General features: G+C 50.4%; 9 protein-coding genes across 9 annotated transcripts; 5 read left to right on the top strand and 4 right to left on the bottom strand.

Moving 5' to 3' along the window:
* Positions 1 to 5,032: 5,032 nt before the first annotated feature.
* COCSADRAFT_168663 (uncharacterized protein) lies at positions 5,033 to 5,337 on the bottom strand (the record flags this gene model as incomplete). The annotated part of the gene is made up of 2 exons (XM_007698932.1): positions 5,033 to 5,186; positions 5,246 to 5,337. The coding sequence occupies 2 exons, from the start codon at positions 5,335 to 5,337 to the stop codon at positions 5,033 to 5,035; spliced, it is 246 nt and encodes an 81-aa protein (XP_007697122.1).
* A 455-nt stretch (positions 5,338 to 5,792) lies between these two features.
* On the top strand, positions 5,793 to 7,594 carry COCSADRAFT_352402 (uncharacterized protein; the record flags this gene model as incomplete). The annotated part of the gene is made up of 2 exons (XM_007698931.1): positions 5,793 to 6,269; positions 6,441 to 7,594. The coding sequence occupies 2 exons, from the start codon at positions 5,793 to 5,795 to the stop codon at positions 7,476 to 7,478; spliced, it is 1,515 nt and encodes a 504-aa protein (XP_007697121.1). The 3' UTR covers positions 7,479 to 7,594.
* Positions 7,595 to 8,700: 1,106 nt separating this feature from the next.
* COCSADRAFT_34268 (uncharacterized protein) lies at positions 8,701 to 9,355 on the bottom strand. Its single transcript, XM_007698389.1, has one exon. The coding sequence runs from the start codon at positions 9,023 to 9,025 to the stop codon at positions 8,723 to 8,725; it is 303 nt and encodes a 100-aa protein (XP_007696579.1). The 5' UTR covers positions 9,026 to 9,355; the 3' UTR covers positions 8,701 to 8,722.
* Positions 9,356 to 10,195: 840 nt separating this feature from the next.
* On the bottom strand, positions 10,196 to 11,864 carry COCSADRAFT_179126 (uncharacterized protein). The gene is made up of 2 exons (XM_007698930.1): positions 10,646 to 11,864; positions 10,196 to 10,589 (listed from the first exon to the last, which is right to left on the bottom strand). The coding sequence occupies exons 1-2, from the start codon at positions 11,830 to 11,832 to the stop codon at positions 10,475 to 10,477; spliced, it is 1,302 nt and encodes a 433-aa protein (XP_007697120.1). The 5' UTR covers positions 11,833 to 11,864; the 3' UTR covers positions 10,196 to 10,474.
* A 392-nt stretch (positions 11,865 to 12,256) lies between these two features.
* On the top strand, positions 12,257 to 14,399 carry COCSADRAFT_23841 (uncharacterized protein; the record flags this gene model as incomplete). The annotated part of the gene is made up of 4 exons (XM_007698252.1): positions 12,257 to 12,325; positions 12,394 to 13,863; positions 13,913 to 14,131; positions 14,184 to 14,399. The coding sequence occupies 4 exons, from the start codon at positions 12,257 to 12,259 to the stop codon at positions 14,397 to 14,399; spliced, it is 1,974 nt and encodes a 657-aa protein (XP_007696442.1).
* A 1,388-nt stretch (positions 14,400 to 15,787) lies between these two features.
* COCSADRAFT_111247 (uncharacterized protein) lies at positions 15,788 to 17,430 on the top strand (the record flags this gene model as incomplete). Its single annotated transcript, XM_007698929.1, has 2 exons — positions 15,788 to 15,894; positions 16,082 to 17,430. 2 exons carry the CDS (start codon positions 15,788 to 15,790, stop codon positions 17,256 to 17,258), a joined length of 1,284 nt encoding a protein of 427 aa, XP_007697119.1. The 3' UTR covers positions 17,259 to 17,430.
* Positions 17,431 to 17,456: 26 nt separating this feature from the next.
* COCSADRAFT_179123 (uncharacterized protein) lies at positions 17,457 to 18,405 on the top strand (the record flags this gene model as incomplete). Its single annotated transcript, XM_007698928.1, has 2 exons — positions 17,457 to 17,547; positions 17,597 to 18,405. The coding sequence occupies exons 1-2, from the start codon at positions 17,472 to 17,474 to the stop codon at positions 18,403 to 18,405; spliced, it is 885 nt and encodes a 294-aa protein (XP_007697118.1). The 5' UTR covers positions 17,457 to 17,471.
* A 242-nt stretch (positions 18,406 to 18,647) lies between these two features.
* COCSADRAFT_179122 (uncharacterized protein) lies at positions 18,648 to 20,198 on the top strand. Its single transcript, XM_007698927.1, has 3 exons — positions 18,648 to 18,769; positions 18,834 to 18,890; positions 18,962 to 20,198. The coding sequence occupies exons 1-3, from the start codon at positions 18,686 to 18,688 to the stop codon at positions 19,775 to 19,777; spliced, it is 957 nt and encodes a 318-aa protein (XP_007697117.1). The 5' UTR covers positions 18,648 to 18,685; the 3' UTR covers positions 19,778 to 20,198.
* Positions 20,199 to 20,785: 587 nt separating this feature from the next.
* Positions 20,786 to 21,938, bottom strand: COCSADRAFT_34263 (uncharacterized protein). Its single transcript, XM_007698388.1, has 2 exons — positions 21,773 to 21,938; positions 20,786 to 21,723 (listed from the first exon to the last, which is right to left on the bottom strand). The coding sequence occupies exons 1-2, from the start codon at positions 21,888 to 21,890 to the stop codon at positions 20,933 to 20,935; spliced, it is 909 nt and encodes a 302-aa protein (XP_007696578.1). The 5' UTR covers positions 21,891 to 21,938; the 3' UTR covers positions 20,786 to 20,932.
* Between the last annotated feature and the right edge of the window lie 90 nt (positions 21,939 to 22,028).

Here is a 22,028-nt window from a genome sequence, read left to right as displayed (position 1 = left end):
TTTGGCATCCGCGGGCATCGCATCTTGAACTCAATTTGTCATGTGCACACCGAGTTTTATCGAAGGCAAATCTTCTTCTTGTTGAATCATAACGCTTCCTCCCGCTTCAGGTAAAGAGTAATGAGTAAGCTATGTATCAGAGACCGTTATGGTTTGTCGTTAAACGTCGTTGCAAGAAAGTTTCGCTTACAATAGACCAACGAGCTACACGCGAACCTTGAACTGCTCGGATTCAGGATCGAAATAGCTGGATCAGCATGCCCGAAGTAAACTCAGGCCGAACAGGACCTCGCACTAGCACTTCTGATACACGAGTGCGAAATATGAATTCTACTGTACCTATAACCACCGACTGTGATCATATCAGGCACGAAACTCTGAATACAAACTGCGCCGCGGAGCTCAACTCAACGGGTTGTTTTTAGCTTTCGGGCTGCAGCCCAACGCTGCTGTGAGAGGGGGGCAGGGTACTCGACTTCTCGCAACATGGATAGTAACCCTTCATCCGGCGGTATGTCGTATCACGGAGTTTTCCATTGATGCATCTTGGGCAACGATTACAAAGCAAGTGCAGTATGTACACTTTGCGCGATTAGCGACTCATCTCGTAATAGTGAACCGATGCAACGATGTAACGATTGCCGCCGACTGTCGCATTTGTATCAGAACATCACGTTCAAAGGCACATTGAAAGTGCTTGTTTTCTCTGCCGGCGCATGCAATCAACTCCCGCTAAATGATGACGGGGCTGAGCGCAGACGACATGAGGTAGCGGTCAGTGCGTCCCCACAAACCCCAGCTCTATGGGGCGTTGGCACAGTTCAATAAGAGATATATGTATGTAAGATGTAGTTACGTAGACCATCAGAGCCGGCTGGGCATCATATTCACGCCACAATTGCTCGCTGCTTAGGCTGAAGAGTAAGACGGATCAGCCTTAATCTCTCCCGCCTTGTCGTCGTCCAACGTCAGTGTACAGCCCATCTCAGCTCAACGCTCCTCAAAGAGATTGGGCTACACATGGGGGTAGGAAGCCACACACGGCCCGTAAAGGCAAGGGTTGCGATCCTTTTAGACCGGCGATCCAGAGCCACACACTTATACGCCGCACCACCAACAGCTATGAGCCGTGCCGCTCCAGCATGAACTGCACGCCTAACAACTGTCGCGAGATCGAAGGACCGCGGCGCGGCGTTGAGATGCAAATTGGTGGGTAGTGCCCCGTAATGCCAACAATCCTTCTCGGCTCCTCCCTTCAAACGGGCAGGTGTCCGCCTCGTACACCCTCCTCATTGCCAAATTTTTTCTCCTCTTCGTCTCTCTTTTTCTACTTACGACGACCCCACGTACACAAGAACAGTCGCCGTTCGATTCAGCACACGCTTACCTTCTTTTCTTTTAGCCCCCATACAAGGCACCAATAGTCCCGTAGCAACATCCATAAGACCGCATCGGTATTAATCCGTGGACCCCCCCATACGCTACGCTCTTCAAGTATACACACCCCAAAAGAAGTTTAGCTGCCCCTTTTTTTCTCCTCTCCCCTTCCTTCTTTCTGCCCTCTTCCCTCTCTTTGCAAGGAAGTAGCCGTGCGCCACGCCAACTATGCGCGCATGCTGCATGCATACACAGGGGCGTTGCGGTTATTACCGAAGATTGATTGATGATGACGCTTGTGTGGGTGAGAGAGCATGAGCGAGCAAGCGACAGCCCTCTTTTTTCCCCTTTCCCAAGCACCTGGATCATGGTCAGATTATCCAATGCCTCTTATGAGCGCGCTCGGGGTGTGGCATGGTGGACCGGCTATGTGCCAATCAGATTACTACCGTTATTTGTACACCCCGGGCTGCCGGATATTATACATGGTGCGAGAGCGTCGTAGGTGCCAAGCTTGAGATTGCGTCAGCGGAGTAACTGTAGATAATTGGGGGGTAATGCGGAATTAGAGGCGCGCCGGGGGTATATTCAGTGCGTTGCCAGAAACCCAGTTAGAGGGGTCTAACCAAAAAAAAGAGAAAGAAATAGTTTGCAAAAGGACAATAAATAACGGCCGCAGTGTGTGTCGTGTGGTTGTTTTTTCCCGGTAGTTTGGTGCAAAGCAGCACCGCTCTGCTGTTTTCTCTGTTGCTTTTTTTTCTTTCGCGTCTAGCGTGTAGTATACACGAATTCACCGCGATTTAGGGACGTGGGAAACGTGGGGAGGGAATTATCTTTACTCGGACAAAAAGAAAAGACTTGGCACACACACACACACACACTCACTCACAAATGCCGTAAGCCTAGTTACCCTTTTTTTTCCCCATTGTAATCCTCGGGGTCCAGATCTTTCTTCACATCCATCATCCCCGAGGAAGACAGCATCGAAATTTACCTACGTCGTTCGAGTAGTTATACCGATCTAATAGGGTAAATTTAATTTTCGCGGGATACAGCCAAATTCAGGAAATAACATCGCGCTTAAATAGGTGATTTAGGATTTTTTTTGGGGGGGGGGGGGGAAGAATTGTTGTATCCAAACGCGTACGAACGGGGGGAGGTTGATCCCTCAACATCGACGGTAAAAAACAATCCCTTGGGACCTCGTATTCCCACTTCCCCCCTCCCCCAAATCCTGTTTGCTCGCTTCAATTTTTTTTCTCTCTTAACCCCTGTCAGATCGCACCCCGTCATCCACCTTGCTAGAAAAACGCTGCATCGCTGCAGATACAATGTTGCATGTTTCGTTCGTCTTTCCCGACTAGATTTGCAGCAAGTGACATTCGCGCTGTGCATAAGCGACTACTTAGTTCGGCGAAGTAGAGTATTTTTTAGATATGCAGGAGTTTATTTTTTTTGCTTCTTTTGTAGATGTTGCTTTTTTGGGGACTACGGGAGTAGGCTAGGGTGTAGTATGCTGGATGTGCTATGGTATATGCCACGTGTATGCGTATGCTAGGTGTAGGGAATGCGAGAGCGAGGATGGAGAGGGAAGTAGATAGGAGGCGGATGTGCCTAGTAGAACGAAGTGTATGTACTATGTGGGTGTAAGTATGTGGATAGGTGGGGGAGGAGTGTTTCAAGGTGGAGTCTCGATCTCAAGGCTGTTTGGGAAGGATGTTTTGTGCGGGTGTAGGGGTTAGATGTGGATGTGTAGGTGGATAACACTAGTGCGGTGATGTTTTGAGTTACGATGGGAGAATTGTGTGAGATTGAGTGGCTGCGCACGGTACGTACTAGGCACCCATGTGCTGTATATCTGATTGTCTGATAGCGATGTTTGATAGCGATGCAGTGATCTTGCATGGTTAGGTAGTTTGATCAGCAGCGTAAAAGGTAATACAGTCAGCCTGTTTTTCCTTTAATCAAATGATTACGAGGTCGAAATTTTGACTCTACCCCTTTTTGAATTTTGCTCTAATGTGGATTTACCAATTGGATACGTACAGATATCTCATGACTGCAGTCTTAATCTGAGTCAGCAATGACCTTATGACCGTGAGATGGACTCGACACAGAGTGCCGTATAACCTGACTCGCAACTATAGTTATCGTAGTACAAAATGATTTCTGACGTGGATCCGTGCTTGTGCTACGTGAATTTTCTTTGCCATCGCACATCCAAGGTACAGGTGTAACTATGTATACGTAGAGTTGATGCTACAGATACATGGTATGTCAAGATACACAGGGTAATTCGCTTGCCTCGTGTTTGCAGTTGTGACCTGTAGTGCACTGTTTTTTTGGCAAGACGATAAAGACCAAACGGGAAGGTGATGTATCGGGATGAGATTCTGGAGAGGAGAGCCACAAGTTGTGCTTTTCTGGGACTGTGTAGATAAGTTTGTATGGTGTACGAGGTGAATTTCGCAAAAGGAGAATAGGGATGGTAGTCTGCTGCAAATGGATTGATAGATAGAGTAGTTGGATTATATGTGATGTTGCTGTGCGGAAAACTGGCAAACGATTCATAACTTGGGTTTCTCCAGAACAATCTGCAAATAGAAAGAGATTAGGGTGGAGTGATATGCCAAGCTGAGAGAAGGATTTATTTTCATGATAAGTTATGTATTGACTGATATGAGATATCTAAAGTGGCTAGATGCAGTATTTTTTGGCTCAGAAATTGGTACAGTAGTCAATCAAAGAGAAATTAAGAAAGCTTCTTCGACACTAGAACTTGAAAACTCCTTTCTGTGTGTCGGAAGTCGAAAAGAGATTATTTGTGATACTAAATCCAGTAGACGTGATACCAGAAGTGCGCAGTTATCAAGTAAGGAAAGACTTCCAAGAAAGCCTGTTCGGTACCAAAACCTAAAACTCCTTACTTTAGTATCAGAAGTGGAAGACAATTTTCTCTAGAGTGGAGAACAAAGAGAGTTCTTAGTTCGTGATCTTTCATGGGAGAGGAGGGAGCGACTGAGAAGGATACATACCCATGTCTAGGCAGTACTCATAGTAAGATTACGTTGTTTTTCAAAAATTCGGGAATTTAATGGCGCATGGATCGTTCTATATCAATGTAGATGCATAGTGTTAAGAAAATAACAAGCTCTGTATGCAGGATGTGCTGCGCCGTATCGCAAAGAGATTGTGAGTGGGTTTGGCAGAGAAAACCGTTCTCTACAGTTATGAAAGAAACGGGATAAGTTTTCGTGAGCTATGTTGGAGAAATAAGGACAACTCTATGAATAGGGAATGATGGAGCTTGGGATTGATGGACATGATGGTAGCTGACAAAGTCTTTGGTCAAAATGCGAATTGTGAAAAGAAGATATTTCACTCAGAGGTGCGATGAAAGCAAACTGTTCCGCAGTATTTCTTCCGTCACGTACGGCCATACACACCCACGTTCATCTTGCGGTTTGACCGACATACGAGACCCACTAACCCGTTCGACTGTTGCACTCATATGGAATGCTCTTCACACCTACTTCCATGTCACTCCCCAAACACTCCTAAATCTCATTTTGATTGATCGTTCTGTGTGGTAGAGGTATATACAATCCCACAGCAACGGAACCCGAAGCAACCGGTACGCCTGAATGTGCAAGTCTTATGCGTGGTCATCGTGATGTCCCTTGTCTTGGAAGAAGAGCTGCTCGGCAACAACATATCCGGCAAAGGCAACGGTCGCTATGCCGAGGCCAGGGAAGGAGCCCTTGAAACGGTTGAAGCGGGTGAAGGGACCGGTGTATCGCCATTGCTCACTAGCTAGGGCATAAGTATACGGCGCAGTATGTATATATTGCGGGCACTAAAGACGTACTATCGCGCCCAGGGGTCGCCTTTTGTGCCGTTGGCAGAGGCGGCGGCGAACTTCTTGGGATCGAAGCCGGTGATGGAGGGGCGTGGTGCCATTGTGAAGATGCTGCTACAGTCAGGAATTGCTGGATTCTGATACGCCAATTGAGGCCCCGCGAAGAAATTAAACGTACTGAATGGGCCGCGAGAGATAGTCGACAAGGGAAAAGGCGGTCGCGGTCGCGGATGCTGTTGGCGTCACGTCCGCGAAGCCGTTGGTGGTCGCATCTGGCTCAGTCTTGGCGGCCATCATGGCGCACGGCCGCCGCCCATAGGTTACGGACATCCTCCCCACACCATTCATTCACTCTCACCACGCACTATCGCTACCACACGCACCTTGCACACTCTGCAAACGCCTTGATTGCTATAAACCCCCCTAAGAGCCTAGAAAAGGAACTCAGACCACCACTCGTTCGCGTCGTTATCCCCAGTGTCGCCCGCTCGCCGTTTCACTACTCCTCCACTTGTATTCTCGCGCCCGTCGCAGCAACAGCTACACTTTGCCCACAATGCCGCCTCATGGGGGCCGGTTTCCCGGCCACAACCTCTCCAACCCATTCGCACATCTCTCTGGCCCAATGCCCCAGCAGCAACAGCCATTGCACCAACATCAGCAACAACAGCAACAGCAGCAGCAACAGAACATGCAGCACTTTGGCGCGGGCAACCAGGCCACCAATCTGAATCTCTTCGGCCAACACCAGGGCGGGTTTCAGTCGAATGCTGGCCTGGGCGGCGGCTTGGGAGGCGCGGGTCTGGGGGCAGCAGCAGCCATTGGCGGGGCAGGTGGAGGCACCGGACTTGACGGACACGAGGCGCGCATGCGGTTTGCCCACGGCGCTCAAATACAGGAGAATGCAGCCCGTGGACACGACGGTACCAAGGGAATTGCTGGCCAGCGCATACGCCAGGTCTGGCGATCCAACCTGCATCAGGAGATGGACATGCTACGCACCCTCATTGACCAGTATCCATACATTAGCATGGTCAGTATGCTATTTCATTGCAACGCCCTGCGACTTCTGTGCTATCAGAGTCGCGTCTAATATTTCTCAAGTCTTGTACTAGTGGTGGTTCCATGGCTTCATTCCTTGGGGTAGTTTCCATTCTACTCCTTTCTCCTAAGCTTGTACACACAATGCTCACTCTACAAATAGGACACCGAGTTTCCCGGTGTTGTTGCGCGACCCATCGGAGACTTCAACTCGAAAGCATCATACCACTACCAGACCGTTCGCTGCAATGTCGACCTGCTCAAGATCATCCAGCTGGGCGTCACCCTCTTCAACGTTCAAGGCGATGTTCCCCCAACACATCTCGACACAAATACTCTGACCTACAAGCCCAAGTCGTTTCAAAGATATTCAAACAACATTATCCCCTGCCCTTGCACATGGTCCTTCAACTTCCAGTTCTCCCTGGAAGACGATATGTACAACGAAGAGTCGATTCAGATGCTGAAGAAGTCGGGAGCTGATTTCGAAAAGCACCGCGACCAGGGCATTGACCCACAAGAGTTTGGCTCGCTACTGACAACATCTGGAATGACCTTATCAGAGGATGTCAACTGGATATCATTTCACTCGGGCTATGATTTTGCATACATGCTCAAGATGCTTACGTCGAAGCCGCTACCCGAGGATGAGGACACGTATCGCAAGCTCGTCAACGTATTCTTTCCCAAACTTCTCGACGTCAAGTATCTCTGGCGACATGCAAACAACCTGGTTAGGCGTGGAGCCATTGGCGCCACAGCGACCAACATACTCAACAATCTGGGCACAAAGTCTGGTCTCCAAGATCTTGCTGATGAACTCGGCTGCCAGCGCATCGGTAACTCACATACGGCTGGTTCAGATGCTTGGTTGACAGGAGTTGTATTCTGGGAGATGAGGAAGAAGATATTCGATGGATCCGTTCCCGACGAAATGAGTGGCCACATGTGGGGTCTCACTGGCGTTGGAGCCCCAGCCAGCGCAGCTGCTCAAGCTGCTGTGCTCGCCGCGCAGGGTGCACCACAGGGCTTGTCTGGCTTCCAGCAAGGCGTCAACAATACTTTCTACCCTGGAAACGCACGACATGGTGTCGATGGACCTAGTACGCCTACCAACCATCCCGCAGGCCTTGCATCCAATACACCAGGACCAACTGGCATGATGACTCCTGGAGCTTACAGCGGATATGGCAACAAATAGAATGGTAGCCAAGGTGGCAGAGGCAGGGGCAGAGGCAGGGGGTATGGCAGTCACGGATATGGTCATGGCCCTGGCCCTGGTCCTGATCCTAGTCCTGGCTACTGCTATGGCTATGGCTATGATGGTTAGTGGCCTCCTTCCCAGCCCTGGGGTTGGCAATAATTTGCCTAGACGACATGTCTGTTATCCAGGATACTATGACGAGTTGGCCTCTGGTGTACCCAGTGTTATTTTATCTTTCTTTCCCTTTGTCAAAGTGGGTGGTTGGTATAAAAAAGGGTGAGTCTTCAAGGTCTATTCCATGACCTTTGGCTGGAGGCATATATGATAGATACCCGGAGTAGTAGCAGTTATTGTGTACTTGTACATTCGGAGTTTCCAGTTTTGTCTTTTTCACTGTGGGGTTGTCGTTCATTTCTGGCATAACAATGAGAGTACCTATTTCATGTCTGAGTGTTCCTTTTTGCTTAGATAAGAACGTGAGGAATTGATACATAGGAGTCGAATTTGAGTATGTTAGGTGTGTCTCTGCCTGCACGTAAATGTACTTGATATGCCGTTGTCTAAACGCACTCATATGCAGAAGTGGATACAAAATATTGTATGCTTGAAACAATTGAGAATCCTAAAAGCTTCCATACCAATCCAAATCCCTTCATCTTTTCTCCGTGCATTTCCCCAACTTCACAGCAATGGCCTAAGACTAGAGATCAACACGCCACTTTTATAATCAGCTAAGTGTCCTCTACTACCTTTCCATTGTCATCTGGACTTCGACTCAGAGAGAAGGAAAACAACGACGATAACAATGTCCATGTGGTCGAGATGAGATGGGAGAGACAGACTTATGATATAGCGAATTTATAGACATCAGTGCGCTGCGCTGCGCTGCTACCTTTATCGCAACTATAGTCAATCTAGGTGTTGCGCCTAATAGGCGTGTGTCTACAGGCGTATAACTATAGAGAAGTTGCTAATATTATTATATGTTAACTACTAGATAACCCTTTTTAAGTTTAAAAGTAGTGTTCTTCTTACGTTAATCTAAGCTAAAGCTCCTAGGTTTTTATACAGGCCTTTTATTTAAACTATTACCTTTACTATAAAGTCTATTTTTTAATACATAATTCTAGCAGGTTAGGTTGTAGCCTGCTATTCATGTCTAAGAAAAATAATCTAATAAGCTTTATGCTTAATATATACTCCAATTTAAGTCACAAGTCACAAGTCGTAATGTCCACTATTCACATTTCTCTCCTCTTATCTGCCGCATGCTCCCCAACCCGTTTCCCAGAAAATACACCATCAGCCAGGGACCAGCCACTAACATACGAATTCGCGCAAATACCCACGGCAGTCTTACCCACAGCATAAAGCCCATCAATTTTCCTATCACCAGCAAAAAACAGCCCCCTCCTACCATCAACACGCAAGCCACCCAGCGTCAACCCTGTGACAACCTGTGTCCCCTCACTTTGCGGCGAAATATCAATCCCATAAAAGGACGGTGTCAAAATCAGACTCCGGTACTCATTCGTCTTATGCATGAGATCCTCATCTCCCTTCTCAATCGCACCATTATACCTCTCAACCGTCTCCTCCAATCCATTAGCCGCAATCCCGAACTTCGCCGTCAACCCCCACAGCGACCCCGCTTTCTTATATCCTTAGTACATCCAACGAAAGCGCTGCAATAGAATCGGACCGGATGTCTGTTCGAAAAGCTGCTGTTTCGCTTTCCTCCACTGAGTCTGATCCAAGATTAGAAACCCTGTGCTGGCATGCCGCTGAACCATGGCCTCGCTGAGCGCAGCGCCGTAGACGTAGATACGACGATGCCTTCGAGGAGAGCGGTGGGTGGGTATATGAAGCGCCAGACAGACATGCGGTCAAGCTTTGCGACTGAGGCTCCTGCGGAGGTGCTGAGCGCGATGCCGGAGCCGTCGTCGCGCCAGGTGCCTAGCGGTGCGACGTTGGAGAATTCAGGCATGTGGGTTTGGCGCATGTGGTGGTTGAAGACGAAGCCACCTGCAGCAAGGATGACGGATGGTGCGTGGAGGGTTTGGAGGTGGGCGTCATGATTCCAGAGGTTGAGGGCACGGTTGTGGTACCGTTTTGATAGTGGGCTTAGTAAAAATTGCGATCGTGTTTCTTTTCTGGATAGCATTCTATGGCGGGAGAAGCTGGGACTGGATGTTGAGAGGGTTTTGGTTTCCACTCCGTTAATTCTATGGTTCTTGTCATATAGTAAACGAGTTACCTTGCTCGCGGGCATGAAGTCTACCCCTAGCTCCATGGCTGATTTGAACAAAACACGCCATCATTCGGAGCCAGAAAGCCCAGGATGAACCATTCGGTGTCCTCAAGGTGCGGGCTCTGCATCTTTGTTGTGAGGATACGACTTTTCGCTGCCCGTGAAATAAAGATAGCGCTGATCTGTTGGATAAGACGTCTTGTACGGGCAAAGTGAGGCCTCAAACCGAGCACCATGTTTCTCGAGCCACTGCAGATTCTGGACACTTGTTTGCACATGCAAAGTCTCATCTATTTAGTGATGAGTTCGTGAAACGCTTCTAACAACTTGGATGTTTGTGATTGAGTTGCAAAACTATAATGCAGGTACTGGGACAATTTTATTCATTATTTTGTGTCTACCTCCCAAGTGCTCTGCGCACTCGGATATTCGTAACCCTGGCCTGGATTGACTTGCACAACTCGAAGTCAATCGATCAATGCTAGAGATGAGAATATATCGGTATTTAATTACCTAGCTACGTGATCCACATAGCTCAGTCATCGCGCACTTTTCGGAAATGCCATGTTCTATTAGGTAGACAGAGTCGGACTCTAGTCGTACCAAACCCAGGCTGACAAAGGTAATGTCGACACATGGATGCTACTAAAAAGTAAAAAAGTATAACATTGTCGATATCGACGTGTAGACAAAGAGTCGTATAGAAACAACAGTGCCGGAAGGGGCAAACGTACATGCCCTTCTACATGTTGAACCTCGTCCTTTGCTTGTCCATACGGCCTTTCCATTGCCACTCCTGGCCACTCTTGAATTGGATGCCGCGGTCTATTCTGCGGAGCTTAAGCGTCATTCGAGGACTAGTAGTGTAACGTTAGCAAGTGTTCTACAGAAGAAGAAAAAAAATATGACATACCCAATTTCTTGCATGCCCACTTTGACATCCTCAGCGCCAGGAATTGGTTTTCCATCCGTGCCCAAAACAGGCTTCTCTGTCTCGCGCTTATCACGGAAGACATAGCGGTGGCGGCGTACAAAGATGTAATCACGCTGATTATGAAGAGTAAGAACTTGACGGCCCTCGAGTTCGGGGAATGGAGGGAACAGATTCTTGAAAAGCTGGGCGGTAAGGACACCAAGCGGGGTCTTAAAGTGATTGAGAATGAGCTCTGGATAGTGGCCTGTGTCGTTTGCGTGACGGGGCAGTTTCTTGCCATCGACCCAGTTGGAGACGCTGAAGTGGAAGTGGGGGCCGTTGGGGAGGTTGACAATGTCGAGGCCGTCGGGTTTCTTTTCGTGCTGGGCTTGCATGAGAATGACGAGGGCGGTGTAGCCTCTTGCGGCCGCAAAGCTGGCGATTTCGCGGACACTGTATTTGTGTGCGTGTGCATGCTTTGTACGGCGGATGTATGTGCTATTGGGGAAGATGGAGGTGAGGACGTCGGCTTCCTTGTGTAGAGACGAGTTGATGCTGGTTGTGACGAGAATCTTTGGTTCCTCATCGCTGGGATTGAATATGGAAGGGAACTTTTGCTTGAGGAATTCGGGTGATAGATCGAAGTTGGTAGTGGTTGAGGTTGCGGTGGGGCTCGGTGCTCGCTTGGAGGACTTGGAGGGCTTGGAGGAGGCGGCATCTGAGTCGAGGTCTGAATCGTCCGAGTCGAGGTCCGATTGGGAGTCGTCGAGCATGCTGTCTGCCTCGTCCGAATTGGAGTCTTCTTCTTCGTTATCCTCACTATCATCATCCATGGCCTCGTCCCGCTTCTTCAGCTTGGCCAGTGTGCCTTCCTCGTTGCCCTCTTCATCCTCATGCTCGACTTTTCTCCGCTTGGCTAACCGCTCCACGTCAATGGCCCAGCCCAGAGCATCCTCCTCGTCGCCCACAGGCTCATCCCATACGCGCTTGCTGTCAATGGTGGCGGGCTTGTTGTTTGCTAGTCGCTCTTCGCGCAGCTCGGGGTTCTTGTCCTCCTCGCGCTTGCGGCGCATTCGGGCATCTCGCTTCTCAGACTCGCGTGCCTTCTTGATAGACAAATGGGCGGCCTGGCGGCGAATCTTATTCTTGGGCTTGAAGCCGGACGCGACATTCTTGGGGGCTGTCATTTTGTGGGCGGTGGTGGTGGTGGTGGTAGTGGTGAAGGTCGTCGTTGATTGCAGTAGGCGAGCCTGACAACTTTTCAGTGGGGCGGCGGCCGAAGCGTCTTTTCCGTAATCTTGGCGCGTCACCCACCGAGCCCACGCTTCATGATTTGCACGTGCGAGCAAGTCGTCCAGAGAACCGATGCCTTATACTAGACGGCCTATACTCGCAGTAAGCCAATTCTCCTCGTGGAAGCAGGGGAGAGCCTGATAATATATGCGCCGGCTCCAGGCTTTGCTGCGCGTCCCCCGCTCTGCATGGCGACCGTCTCTCCAGACAATTACTAGACGGGTACCTTGTGCCCCACCTCCGACTCATCCCACCACGCACTTCTCGACCACTCCACCCCTCTTCCGGTACAAGATTCCACAGCGCAAGACGCCCGCCATGCCGAGTGATACCACCACCTACAAGGGCAAGCCCTTTGAGCGCGCTGCCTTTGAGCAGCTCATGAAGGTAGGCATGCACTATTACTGTTCCCGACCCTGTCTGCACACTACCTACTCACATGTCGCCAATTGCAGCACAAATACTTCTATGCGCCCTCATTCGATATCTACGGTGGCGTTGCTGGTCTGTACGACTATGGACCGCCCGGCTCTGCCCTCACCGACAACATTGTCGACATATGGCGCGAACACTTTGTGCTCGAGGAGGACATGCTCAAGGTTGAACCCACCATCCTCACCACACACGACGTCCTCAAGACCTCGGGCCACGTCGACAAGTTTGCCGACTGGATGTGCAAAGACCCCAAGACGGGTGAGATCTTCCGCGCCGACCACTTGGTCGAGGAGGTGCTCGAGGCCAGGCTAAAGGGCGACAAGGAGGCGCGTGGCCAAAAGGTCGAGGTCGAAGAGGAGGATCCTAAGAAGAAAAAGAAGAAGGTCAAGAACATTGCAGCCATCAAGCTTGAGGACTCAATGGTCAAGGAGATCGAGGAGGTCCTGGCAAAGATTGACAACTATAATGGCGAGGAGCTGGGTCTTCTCATGAAGAAGTACGACATCCGGAACCCTGCCAACAACGGCGAGCTCCTGCCTCCTGTTGCCTTCAACCTCATGTTCCAGACTTCCATTGGTCCCTCGTCGAACCTGCCCGCCTATCTGCGACCAGAGACTGCCCAGGGCCAGTTTGTAAACTTCCAGAAGCTGCTAGACCACAACATGCAGCAGATGCCTTTTGCGTCTGCCTCCATTGGCAAGTCTTTCCGCAACGAGATTTCGCCTCGCCAAGGTCTCCTGCGTGTACGCGAGTTCCTCATGGCCGAAATTGAGCATTTTGTCGACCCAGAGGGTGGCAAAAAGCACCCACGATTCAATGAGGTCAAGGATGTCGAACTTGAACTGCTCAACCGCGACGTCCAGCTGGCCGGCAAGACCACGGTCGAGACCACAAAGATTGGCAAGGCAGTTGAGACTGGCCTGGTCGACAACGAGACACTGGGTTACTTCCTGGCTCGCATCCAGCTCTTCCTCCTCAAGATTGGTGTCGATCCTAAGAAAATCCGCTTCAGGCAACACATGGCCAATGAGATGGCTCATTACGCAGCCGACTGCTGGGACGCCGAATTGCTCACATCGTACGGCTGGATCGAGTGTGTTGGCTGTGCTGACCGAAGCGCATACGACCTGTCTGTGCACATGAAGAAGACTGGTGCGCCCCTGATTGTCCGTGAGACAAGAAAAGAACCGCTCAAGGTCGAGGAGTGGCAATGTGACATTGACAAGAAGAAGTTTGGCCCCAAATTTAAGAAGGACGGAAAGGCTGTTGAAACAGCCATTGAGTCCTTGTCGCAAGATCTGCGCGAAAAGCTGTCTCTGGACTTGGAGAAGGAGGGCAAGATTGTCATCGATGTCCCCGAAGTTGCCGACGGCAAGGTCGAGGTGCCCAAGGAGCTCATCACAATCGAGAAGCGCACCCGGGTCGAGACGATGCGAGAATACACGCCAAATGTCATTGAACCATCATTTGGTATTGGCCGTATCTTCTATGTAAGTGCTCCAGTTCCGGAATAGTGGTATGTCTGGCTGACCGAATCAGGCTCTGTGTGAACACGTCTACTGGACTCGCGAGCAGGACGATGCCCGTGCTGTTCTCTCATTCCCTCCTGCGGTTGCACCAACAAAGGTGCTCATTGTGCCGCTCAGCTCAAACCCAGACTTTGATCCTTTCGTAAAGACACTGAAGGATAAACTTCGGAAGCTTGGCATCTCCAACCGAGTTGACGCATCTGGTGCATCAATTGGCAAGCGCTATGCAGTAAGTCATGCCCCTCTGGTGAATGTATGACTGGACTCTGACAGTGATCTAGCGAAACGATGAGCTTGGTACCCCACTTGGTATCACCGTTGACTTCCAGTCAATCAAGGACAACACTTTCACCCTTCGAGACCGTGACACAACTGAGCAGGTTCGCTCGAGTTTAGACGACATTGCCCAGGCCATTTCCAACATCGTAAAGGGCGAGGAGACATGGTCAGATGTTGCCAAGCGCCTGCCCAAATTTGAGGGCCAAGAGGTAGACTGAGGGCTGTGTTGAATCAATACTAGCAGTGATTCGCTTCATATAAGTGCAGATTGCCTTCTCGTCTGCATGCATCGAAAGCCGAAAATTGAAGCCAAGGGGTAACTCTTTGTGAGAAGGAAAAAACAAACAAACAAAGAAACAGAGGCAATAAATCGTGTCGCATCCATGTAGATGATATGATTGATGCCTTTGCTGGGATGAATACAGTGGGCTGGTTGTGCTGTCAGGCTGTTATTGTCCCACGTAATGTGATTGTGTGAACAAGCCAGTCCCTTTCTGTTCCCATCTAATCTAATCTGGAAAAAAAGATGTCAAAAGAGTTCACCCATGTACATACGTGTCCCGCACCCCGGGGTTGCGGGCTTGTGTTGGCCCGGTTGGGGGATGGAGAGTGGACGATTACCACATCCGATGCAGTCTTCCCAGGATAAAGCCCGCGCCGCCACGAGTCAGGCCGCGCGAACTTGAACTCTCGACGTGAAGTATAGGGAGTGGGAAAGGAAATATGACATGGCTTTGTGGGCGTAGAAGGTAGCTGCTGAAGGCGGAATCCCGGCAGGCTTCCCTGGGTAGAATGCATATGCGGCGGGTATGTTGGTGACAGCACACAGACATGTACATACGTACGTACGTAGGTATGATGAAGGGGTTCTCGGGCTCTTCCGGGGGTTTGGTCCGGTGCATGCAGGTGTTGAACTAGCCTCAAGACCCCGAGAGATGGGCAGGGTAGCTGAGAGAGACCGAAGACGGTCCGGTGCAAACACCTAGCAGCCTGGGGTTGATGCAGCAGCCCTGAACCTCTTGGGCGCCATGCATTGAGGCACCTTGCTTCCGTGTATGTACAGACGTGGGGCCATGTGCGCCTCAGGCCATGATATGATGGAGCTCACACTGCCATGTAACGTCGCAATGGCTGTCCCCGGGTGCTTGTGCTCTCTCGTCGGGACACATGGTGAGTGTGGTGGACATGTCGGCTCGCTGGCTCGCTGACTGATTGGCGGCAGCGTAAGTACATAGACATAGGGTTCAGAGGGCGGGATTTCATCATGGAGGTGGTCAGACGGAGGTGGTCAGACGGAGATGATGCGCAAAGCATGTCAGCATGGAAAGAGAGGGCGGGCATGGATCCACGCTTCAAGTCTAGTACCTTCTGCAAGGTCCATATGTATACCCAGGCTGGATGCGCGCGCCCCCAACCAACATCAAGCGACCATCGCTTAGCAGACGCAACGTCAAGCTCTTGCACCAGCCTCTTTGGAAGGGATCCATTGGCATCGCGTACGTAAAGACGTCGCGGGCGCCCTCGCTCGACCTCACCATCATCCTCTGCTGGACTTGCCCAACGAGATCCGTTCGGCCCCTCTGCAGCCTGTCGGCTTTCCGGCGCCATGGACGAGGGACCGCCACCACCCGAAGACGTGGTTGCCCCTCACGCAGGGCCTCCACTCAAACGCCCAAGAGCTGACTCGGACGATTCAGCGTCCATTGAGTCCATGTATGCCGCCGCTTCTCCTATGTTCCTCTCGTATCGCTGCATCCTTTGCTGGCCCCAAGCCGCTGCGTTGCCAACTGTCCGCATTCGACAGGGGTTGGAGCCTGCTGACGGCTAACCTGCTGCCCAACCGATCCTCCTCCATCGCCACTTGTCGCACATGAACCACAGCTGACAGTCGTTGCGATAGTCGCTCTGTTCGCACACTTGCCTCTGACGACCTTGACTATGTCCATGAAAATGGCCGCACATACGCTAATGAGTCGTACTATCTGCCCTGCGTCTACAAGCCCAACAACGACTTTGTGGAGCAGGATCGCTTATCCTTGCAACACGAGATCTTCCTTCGAGCACTCAAGGGAAGGTTGACAACGACAAAACTGCTACCCTCTACCCGTAGAATCCTCGATCTCGGCACGGGACCAGGCCACTGGGCTGTGTCCATGGCACAGCAGTACCCCCATGCAGAAGTCGTTGGAATAGACATTACCGAGTGGGACATTGAAACCACTGAAGCCACGCTAGGCGAATCTGGAGTGACTTGGGAACTTGATGATCTCGACGTTTGGGGGCGAGAAATCGATGTCGACGATCTGATCGCCAAACTCGCGGAGCTGGACTTGGCAACTAACATGATTCACCGCCATCCAATCGAATCTCCGAGAAAAATACACCAGGATACTGGACTAAGCGATGCCACAAGTCCGTCAAATCTATCAGAAGAATCCCTCACAATTGACTTGACTTCCTTGAATCCTCAATCGGAACCGGGTTGGCACTTCAGTGATAAATTTGAGCTGATCCACCTGCGAAACATGAAAGGGACTTTTACCCACTGGGAAGGCGTCTATGAAGAGATATACAAGAGTCTCTCGCCTGGTGGATGGGTCGAGTTGGCAGACTGGGACTTGGGCCAAGTACCCCTTGGCCCCGGCGACAAGATTGCAATGCCCACCTTGCGCAAGTTATATGTCGCTTTTATGGAAGCATCTTTCCGATCTGGACGGCCCCTGGGTCTTTTCTACATGCATCACAGTTATCTTGAAGAAGCGGGATTCGTGGATATACAAACAACTCATGTCAATGTGCCTGTGGGGCAATGGGCAGAAGGCGAGGCGCAGAAATCCCTAGGCAAGATGATGTTTGTACTTGGCATGGAAATTTTCGAGCCTGTTTGCCTACGTCTCCTGACGCGGTGGGGCAGCAAGAACAAAGTGTGGACTGAAGACGAGCTGAGGGCGGATGTGCGGTTGGCACAGCAGGAGATTAAAGATTATGTCGAGCGTTCGGAGCGCGGCGAGGTAGAAGGCTGGTGTGCGAGTTTCAAGTGGATTACTGCGCGAAAGAGTCGGCATGCTGACAAGTGAGAATTGTTGTTAGATCTTGGATAAATGGGAGGAATCTTTTTCTTATGCATCATTGGGCAACCGGCGGGCGGCATTAGTCGAGTTTGTTTTCGTTGGCTTGCATGTGTGTCACTGAGCCGGGAAGTGGAGCCGTAACATCGACATATAACAACGATGACTAGCCATATTATCTATCTTTTTTGCATTCACACCAGATCTGGGTTCCATACCAAAATGTCGACAGAACTCTCGGCAACTGCGCTCTTCAATGTCAAAGGCATTGTTGCTGTCATAACAGGAGGCGGGTCAGGTAGTCCGCGCTTGGTTAACATGGCTGGGCTCAGCGCTGAGCTTCACAGGTATCGGTCTGATGATGACAAAAGCGCTGGCTGCGAACGGCGCACACCGAATCTACATAGTCGGTCGCCGAGAAGACGTTTTGCGCGACGCCGCCAATAGCATCGACCCAAACGTCGTCATACCACTATCTGGAGACATAACCTCTCAAGACTCGTTGCTCGAAATCGTGGCGAAAATTGAATCCGAAATAGGCTATGTGAATCTGGTCATTGCAAACGCAGGCATCATGGGCCCAAGACCACTCAAAGCCACACCAGACGACCCTTTGCCTTCAATCAGCGAATATCGAGCGCACGCCCTTCAGAGCCCCATGCAAGATTTCACACAAATCTACGCTGTAAATGTAACAGGTGTATACTACACTGCCCTCGCTTTTCTTACTCTCCTCGACGCCGGCAACACAAAAGGCAACTTCTGTGCCAACGTGCGCTCCCAAATCATCGCCACCTCCAGCATCGGCGGCTTCTCGCGCCTCGCAGGCGCCTCGTTCGCATACAACAGCAGCAAAGCTGCAGTCACACACATGATGAAGATGCTAGCTACATCGCTAGCCCCCTATCGCATCCGCTGCAACGTGCTGGCTCCCGGCGTTTTTCCGTCTGACATGACGACAGGCATTATTGGGGGGTTAAATCCGCTACAGAGCGGGATACTGGATAAGAATGTTATCCCTGCGGAGAGGACGGGTTGCGAGCAGGATATTGCGGGGGCGGTGCTGTGGATGGCGGGGCTGGCGGGGGCGTACTTGAATGGGAGTGTGGTTGTGGTTGATGGGGGGAGATTGGGGATGCTAACGTCTACTTATTGAGAGTTCCTTTGTATTTCTTCTAGATATCCTAAATTTAATTGGAATTAAAGATATGGAACATGACAGTGAAATGAAAATTGAGAAAAGTGATTGCATTACTATGTATCCCTCCATCTCATGCTCGACAAGACGATCCCGCGCGCTAACTCTGCACTAGCGGCAGCGGCCCGTGCCATGCCTGCCGTTTGCGGAGTTGAAGCCACACCTCCGAAAGCCCGCCACGACTACTCGACTTGTTTTCTCTACTCGATGCGCGCATGCTCGTTCGCCCACGCCAAACATGCCTGCACAACCGCATAGGCTCAATTCCAATGACCTGGTCAACTCGCCGGGTTTTCTCGGAGCAGCAGCCCGCTTCTGGCAGGTGTGTGTGCGCTATCTTGCACATGTTTACAATAACTAATGGAGCCTTTTTCGGCTACAAGTAGCGCTCGTATGCTTCGGACTATGTAGGCATAGCTATTCTATTATGCGGCTATATCCCGGTACGTCACGCAAGAAGAAAGAAGAGACTCAAGACCGGCTATAGAGAAAAGAATTGACACTCGACGTACAGATCCAATTCCTCACCGAGCCCTTCCACCGCATGTTCTTCCTCGATAACCTCGCCATTGGATACCCCCATGCCGAAATCGAGCGCGTATCAGTCGGCTGGCTGCTCATCTTCTCCGCCGCCGTTCCCCTTGGCCTCCTCGTCGTATGGGCCCTTCTCTTCCGCCCCGGCTCCCACAAAGCCCACGTCACCATCCTCGGGCTAATCATCAGCCTGATCCTCACGAGCTTCATCACCGACGTAATCAAAAACGCCGTCGGCCGCCCCCGCCCAGATCTCATCGCACGCTGCAAACCCGCGCCCGGAACCCCTGCCCACCAGCTCGTCACATACAAAGTCTGCACCGAAACAGACCACCACATCCTGCACGACGGCTGGCGCAGCTTCCCCAGCGGCCACAGCAGCTTCGCCTTCAGCGGCCTCGGCTACCTCTCCCTCTTCCTCGCTGGCCAATGCCACGTCTACCGTCCTCGCGCAGACCTCGCTCGCGTCCTCTTCGCTCTCGCCCCTTTACTCGGCGCCGCGCTCATCGCTATCTCCCGCTGCGAAGACTACAGACATGACGTTTACGATGTCACTGTGGGATCCCTGCTCGGTCTCGCTATCGCGCACTATACGTATAGGAGATATTATCCTGCACTCAGAAATCGGCTTTGTGCGACGCCGTTTCCTAACCCCGCGGATGATAAGGGGTGGGGGAAGGTTAAGGGGGATGAGGAGAGTGCGAGGGGAGTGCAGGAGTTTGAGCTTAGTGAATTTGAGGAGGAGGGGGAGGAGAGGGAGAGTGAGGCTAGGTTGCTTAATGGGGGGAGGAGATAGGTGGTAAGGGGGTAATTTTTGGAGGGTTTTATGTTTTTAGGTTGGCGTAATGGAGTGGTTCTGGTTCTGAGCACCCGCTTTTTTTTTCAAGCAACCAGAGTCGCTGGGAATAGGGATCAGGGCGTGCAGACGGTTTTAACGTACTTGGCTGCTAAGTATGACATTTGTTGCACATGGCTGATCAAAAAAAAGTGTCATTTTTGCGATATTTACATTTCTCGGCTGTTCGTCTTTTGATATTGCTCAGAGCAGTTTAAAGTGTGTTACTTTGGTATCATTCGTTCTCGATATGCGTTTGTTTGGACTTGGCCCTGCCAACTTAGTCACGTCTCTTCTTCTTCTTCTTCTTCTTTTTTATATGCATTGATCGTGGTGCGACTGAGAAATCTTGTCTTCCATCTCCCCTGTCTGGACTCCAATGATACAATAAATTAGATTGGAGTCCCTTTTTTATTATTAGAGAGGGCTATTTGGGATAGAAAAAATTCGATCGCTGTTAGATTGGTTATTTCGCGTCTTAGTAAATGAATCGCTTCCGTTGACGTGTTTCGCATGGGACGTGTTCATCGCGCAGATTAGCATGGTTGACTTGAGGGGTTTTTTGACTGCGAGATGGATTTTTGGCGTTGAAAGGACTAGTATACTAGGTTTAATGGAGCGTGGAGGTGCTGGCTTGAGATGTGCGGGTTTGTAGGTATTTGGAGTGTGGGGGTTTTTTTGTGACCTTTTTGTCTTGGTTAGGAAAATATCTACGAGTGCTGCTGTAGAGATTAATAATTGATTTTCGGATGAATCAGGGAGTTGATTTAATTTTAAGATGCTGTCAGGGTATAGAGTAAGAGTGTTAGACACTGACTGATATCAAGCTATTGTGCTGCGCTTTTCTTCGACTTTGCTTGGAAGCTCTGACACATCTTTGGCGGGAGATTTATTGTGTTGGTTTGAAGTTTGCACTTTTCTTTGATCCAGCTGTCGCTGAAACAAACAGATCTCACATTGGGAGATAGGTCGGTACACAAGATTATATTACTATCTACGATGATACTATTATCTACCCTGATTTCCAGTTCAATTTACGTCCCCACGTCGATGCTAGTCGATGCTTCCTTCCCTATACCCTATTCTGTCTATCTTGCCTAGGCTCCCTCAGACAACCTATGCTTGTCTTGAGTAGATAGAAGCCCTCCATTCACCTCCACAGATTTGGCCGGAGTCGCCTTGACACTTGTAACCGCAATCACCTCCACTGACCTTCCTATAACCACTCTTAATAGCGTTGTCACAGTAACATTCCCAGCCAACTTCGACTCCAAAATAGGTATAGTCCTGACAGAAAGACGCACACATCTCGGGCGTCATATTGGTGTCTCTCTTGCTGTGCTTCGCTAGCACTCGGCTGTTGTTGTCTTCATAGCACCCGACATATCTGTAATTGTTCTTCTGGTAGTCAGAGAACTTTGCGTTGAGTTGAGTTTCCTTGGCATTGCAGGCATTGTTTGCAGCATTAAGGTCGTTGGTCGACTTTTGCTTGCATTGAGTAATCTCTATGTCCTTGCTGCTCAACTGCGCCTTGCAAGCACTGTTTGCAGCATTAATGTCGTTGTTCGACTGTTGCTTGCATTGAGAGATCTCTACGTCCTTGTTGCTCAACTCCACTTTGCATTTCTGATCCTGTTGCAAGGCATCCAGTTCCGCCTTTTGACGGTCAGCTAGGGATGTTGCCTCGCACTCTGTGCGCTTCTCTTGAGCCTCGGTAACTTGGGCGGTGAGTGTTTTTTCGCGCTCAAGACAGTTGTCTTTTTCAGCCTGGCAGGTGTCGGGAAAGGGGTTGGGATTTCTGGAGGTATGGGCAGAGAGCGACTCATTGTACATGACGCCGTTGGAGCAGGAGCAGGAGCATGTGGGCACGTTTGATGGATCAGTACACGTAGCTGCAGGCGTTGCACCTAGATTTTGTAAGCTTCGCGAAACGTTTCGGGCCTTGAGTCTACTTACCGTTCTGGCATTGGTACGAGGTCCCGGCAGGGTTGGCCGACCCGAGCACTTGCTGGGTTTCGAAGGAGTAAACGCCTATAGAAAGGGTCGAAACGAGGAATACCAAAGAAGCTCTCATAGTGTCTGTATAGGTAATGGATTCAAGAACAAGAAGATGAAATGTGAAGTGATGGATAGGTATAATGAGCTCCACAGACATGCTTTATATATTGTTCATTCCTAAAGATCTGGTACCTAACTATTGACTAACCCATGG

This window comes from Bipolaris sorokiniana (assembly GCF_000338995.1).
Source record: "Bipolaris sorokiniana ND90Pr unplaced genomic scaffold COCSAscaffold_3, whole genome shotgun sequence".
Classification (NCBI taxonomy): domain Eukaryota; kingdom Fungi; phylum Ascomycota; class Dothideomycetes; order Pleosporales; family Pleosporaceae; genus Bipolaris; species Bipolaris sorokiniana.
This window is presented reverse-complemented; position numbering and strand designations above follow the sequence as displayed.

What these genes read in the sequence shown, in the direction of transcription:
- COCSADRAFT_34268 (XM_007698389.1), bottom strand. Translation starts at nt 9,025, where the DNA reads ATGCATAAGACGAATGAGTACCGGAGTCTGATTTTGACACCGTCCTTT.
- COCSADRAFT_179126 (XM_007698930.1), bottom strand. Translation starts at nt 11,832, where the DNA reads ATGACAGCCCCCAAGAATGTCGCGTCCGGCTTCAAGCCCAAGAATAAG. An exon ending in GTGGGCATGCAAGAAATTGG is followed by an intron (nt 10,590 to 10,645) that starts GTATGTCATATT and finishes TTACACTACTAG; the next exon opens with TCCTCGAATGACGCTTAAGC.
- COCSADRAFT_179122 (XM_007698927.1), top strand. Translation starts at nt 18,686, where the DNA reads ATGCCTGCACAACCGCATAGGCTCAATTCCAATGACCTGGTCAACTCG. An exon ending in CAGCAGCCCGCTTCTGGCAG is followed by an intron (nt 18,770 to 18,833) that starts GTGTGTGTGCGC and finishes GGCTACAAGTAG; the next exon opens with CGCTCGTATGCTTCGGACTA. An exon ending in TATTATGCGGCTATATCCCG is followed by an intron (nt 18,891 to 18,961) that starts GTACGTCACGCA and finishes CTCGACGTACAG; the next exon opens with ATCCAATTCCTCACCGAGCC.
- COCSADRAFT_34263 (XM_007698388.1), bottom strand. Translation starts at nt 21,890, where the DNA reads ATGAGAGCTTCTTTGGTATTCCTCGTTTCGACCCTTTCTATAGGCGTT. An exon ending in CTCGTACCAATGCCAGAACG is followed by an intron (nt 21,724 to 21,772) that starts GTAAGTAGACTC and finishes TACAAAATCTAG; the next exon opens with GTGCAACGCCTGCAGCTACG.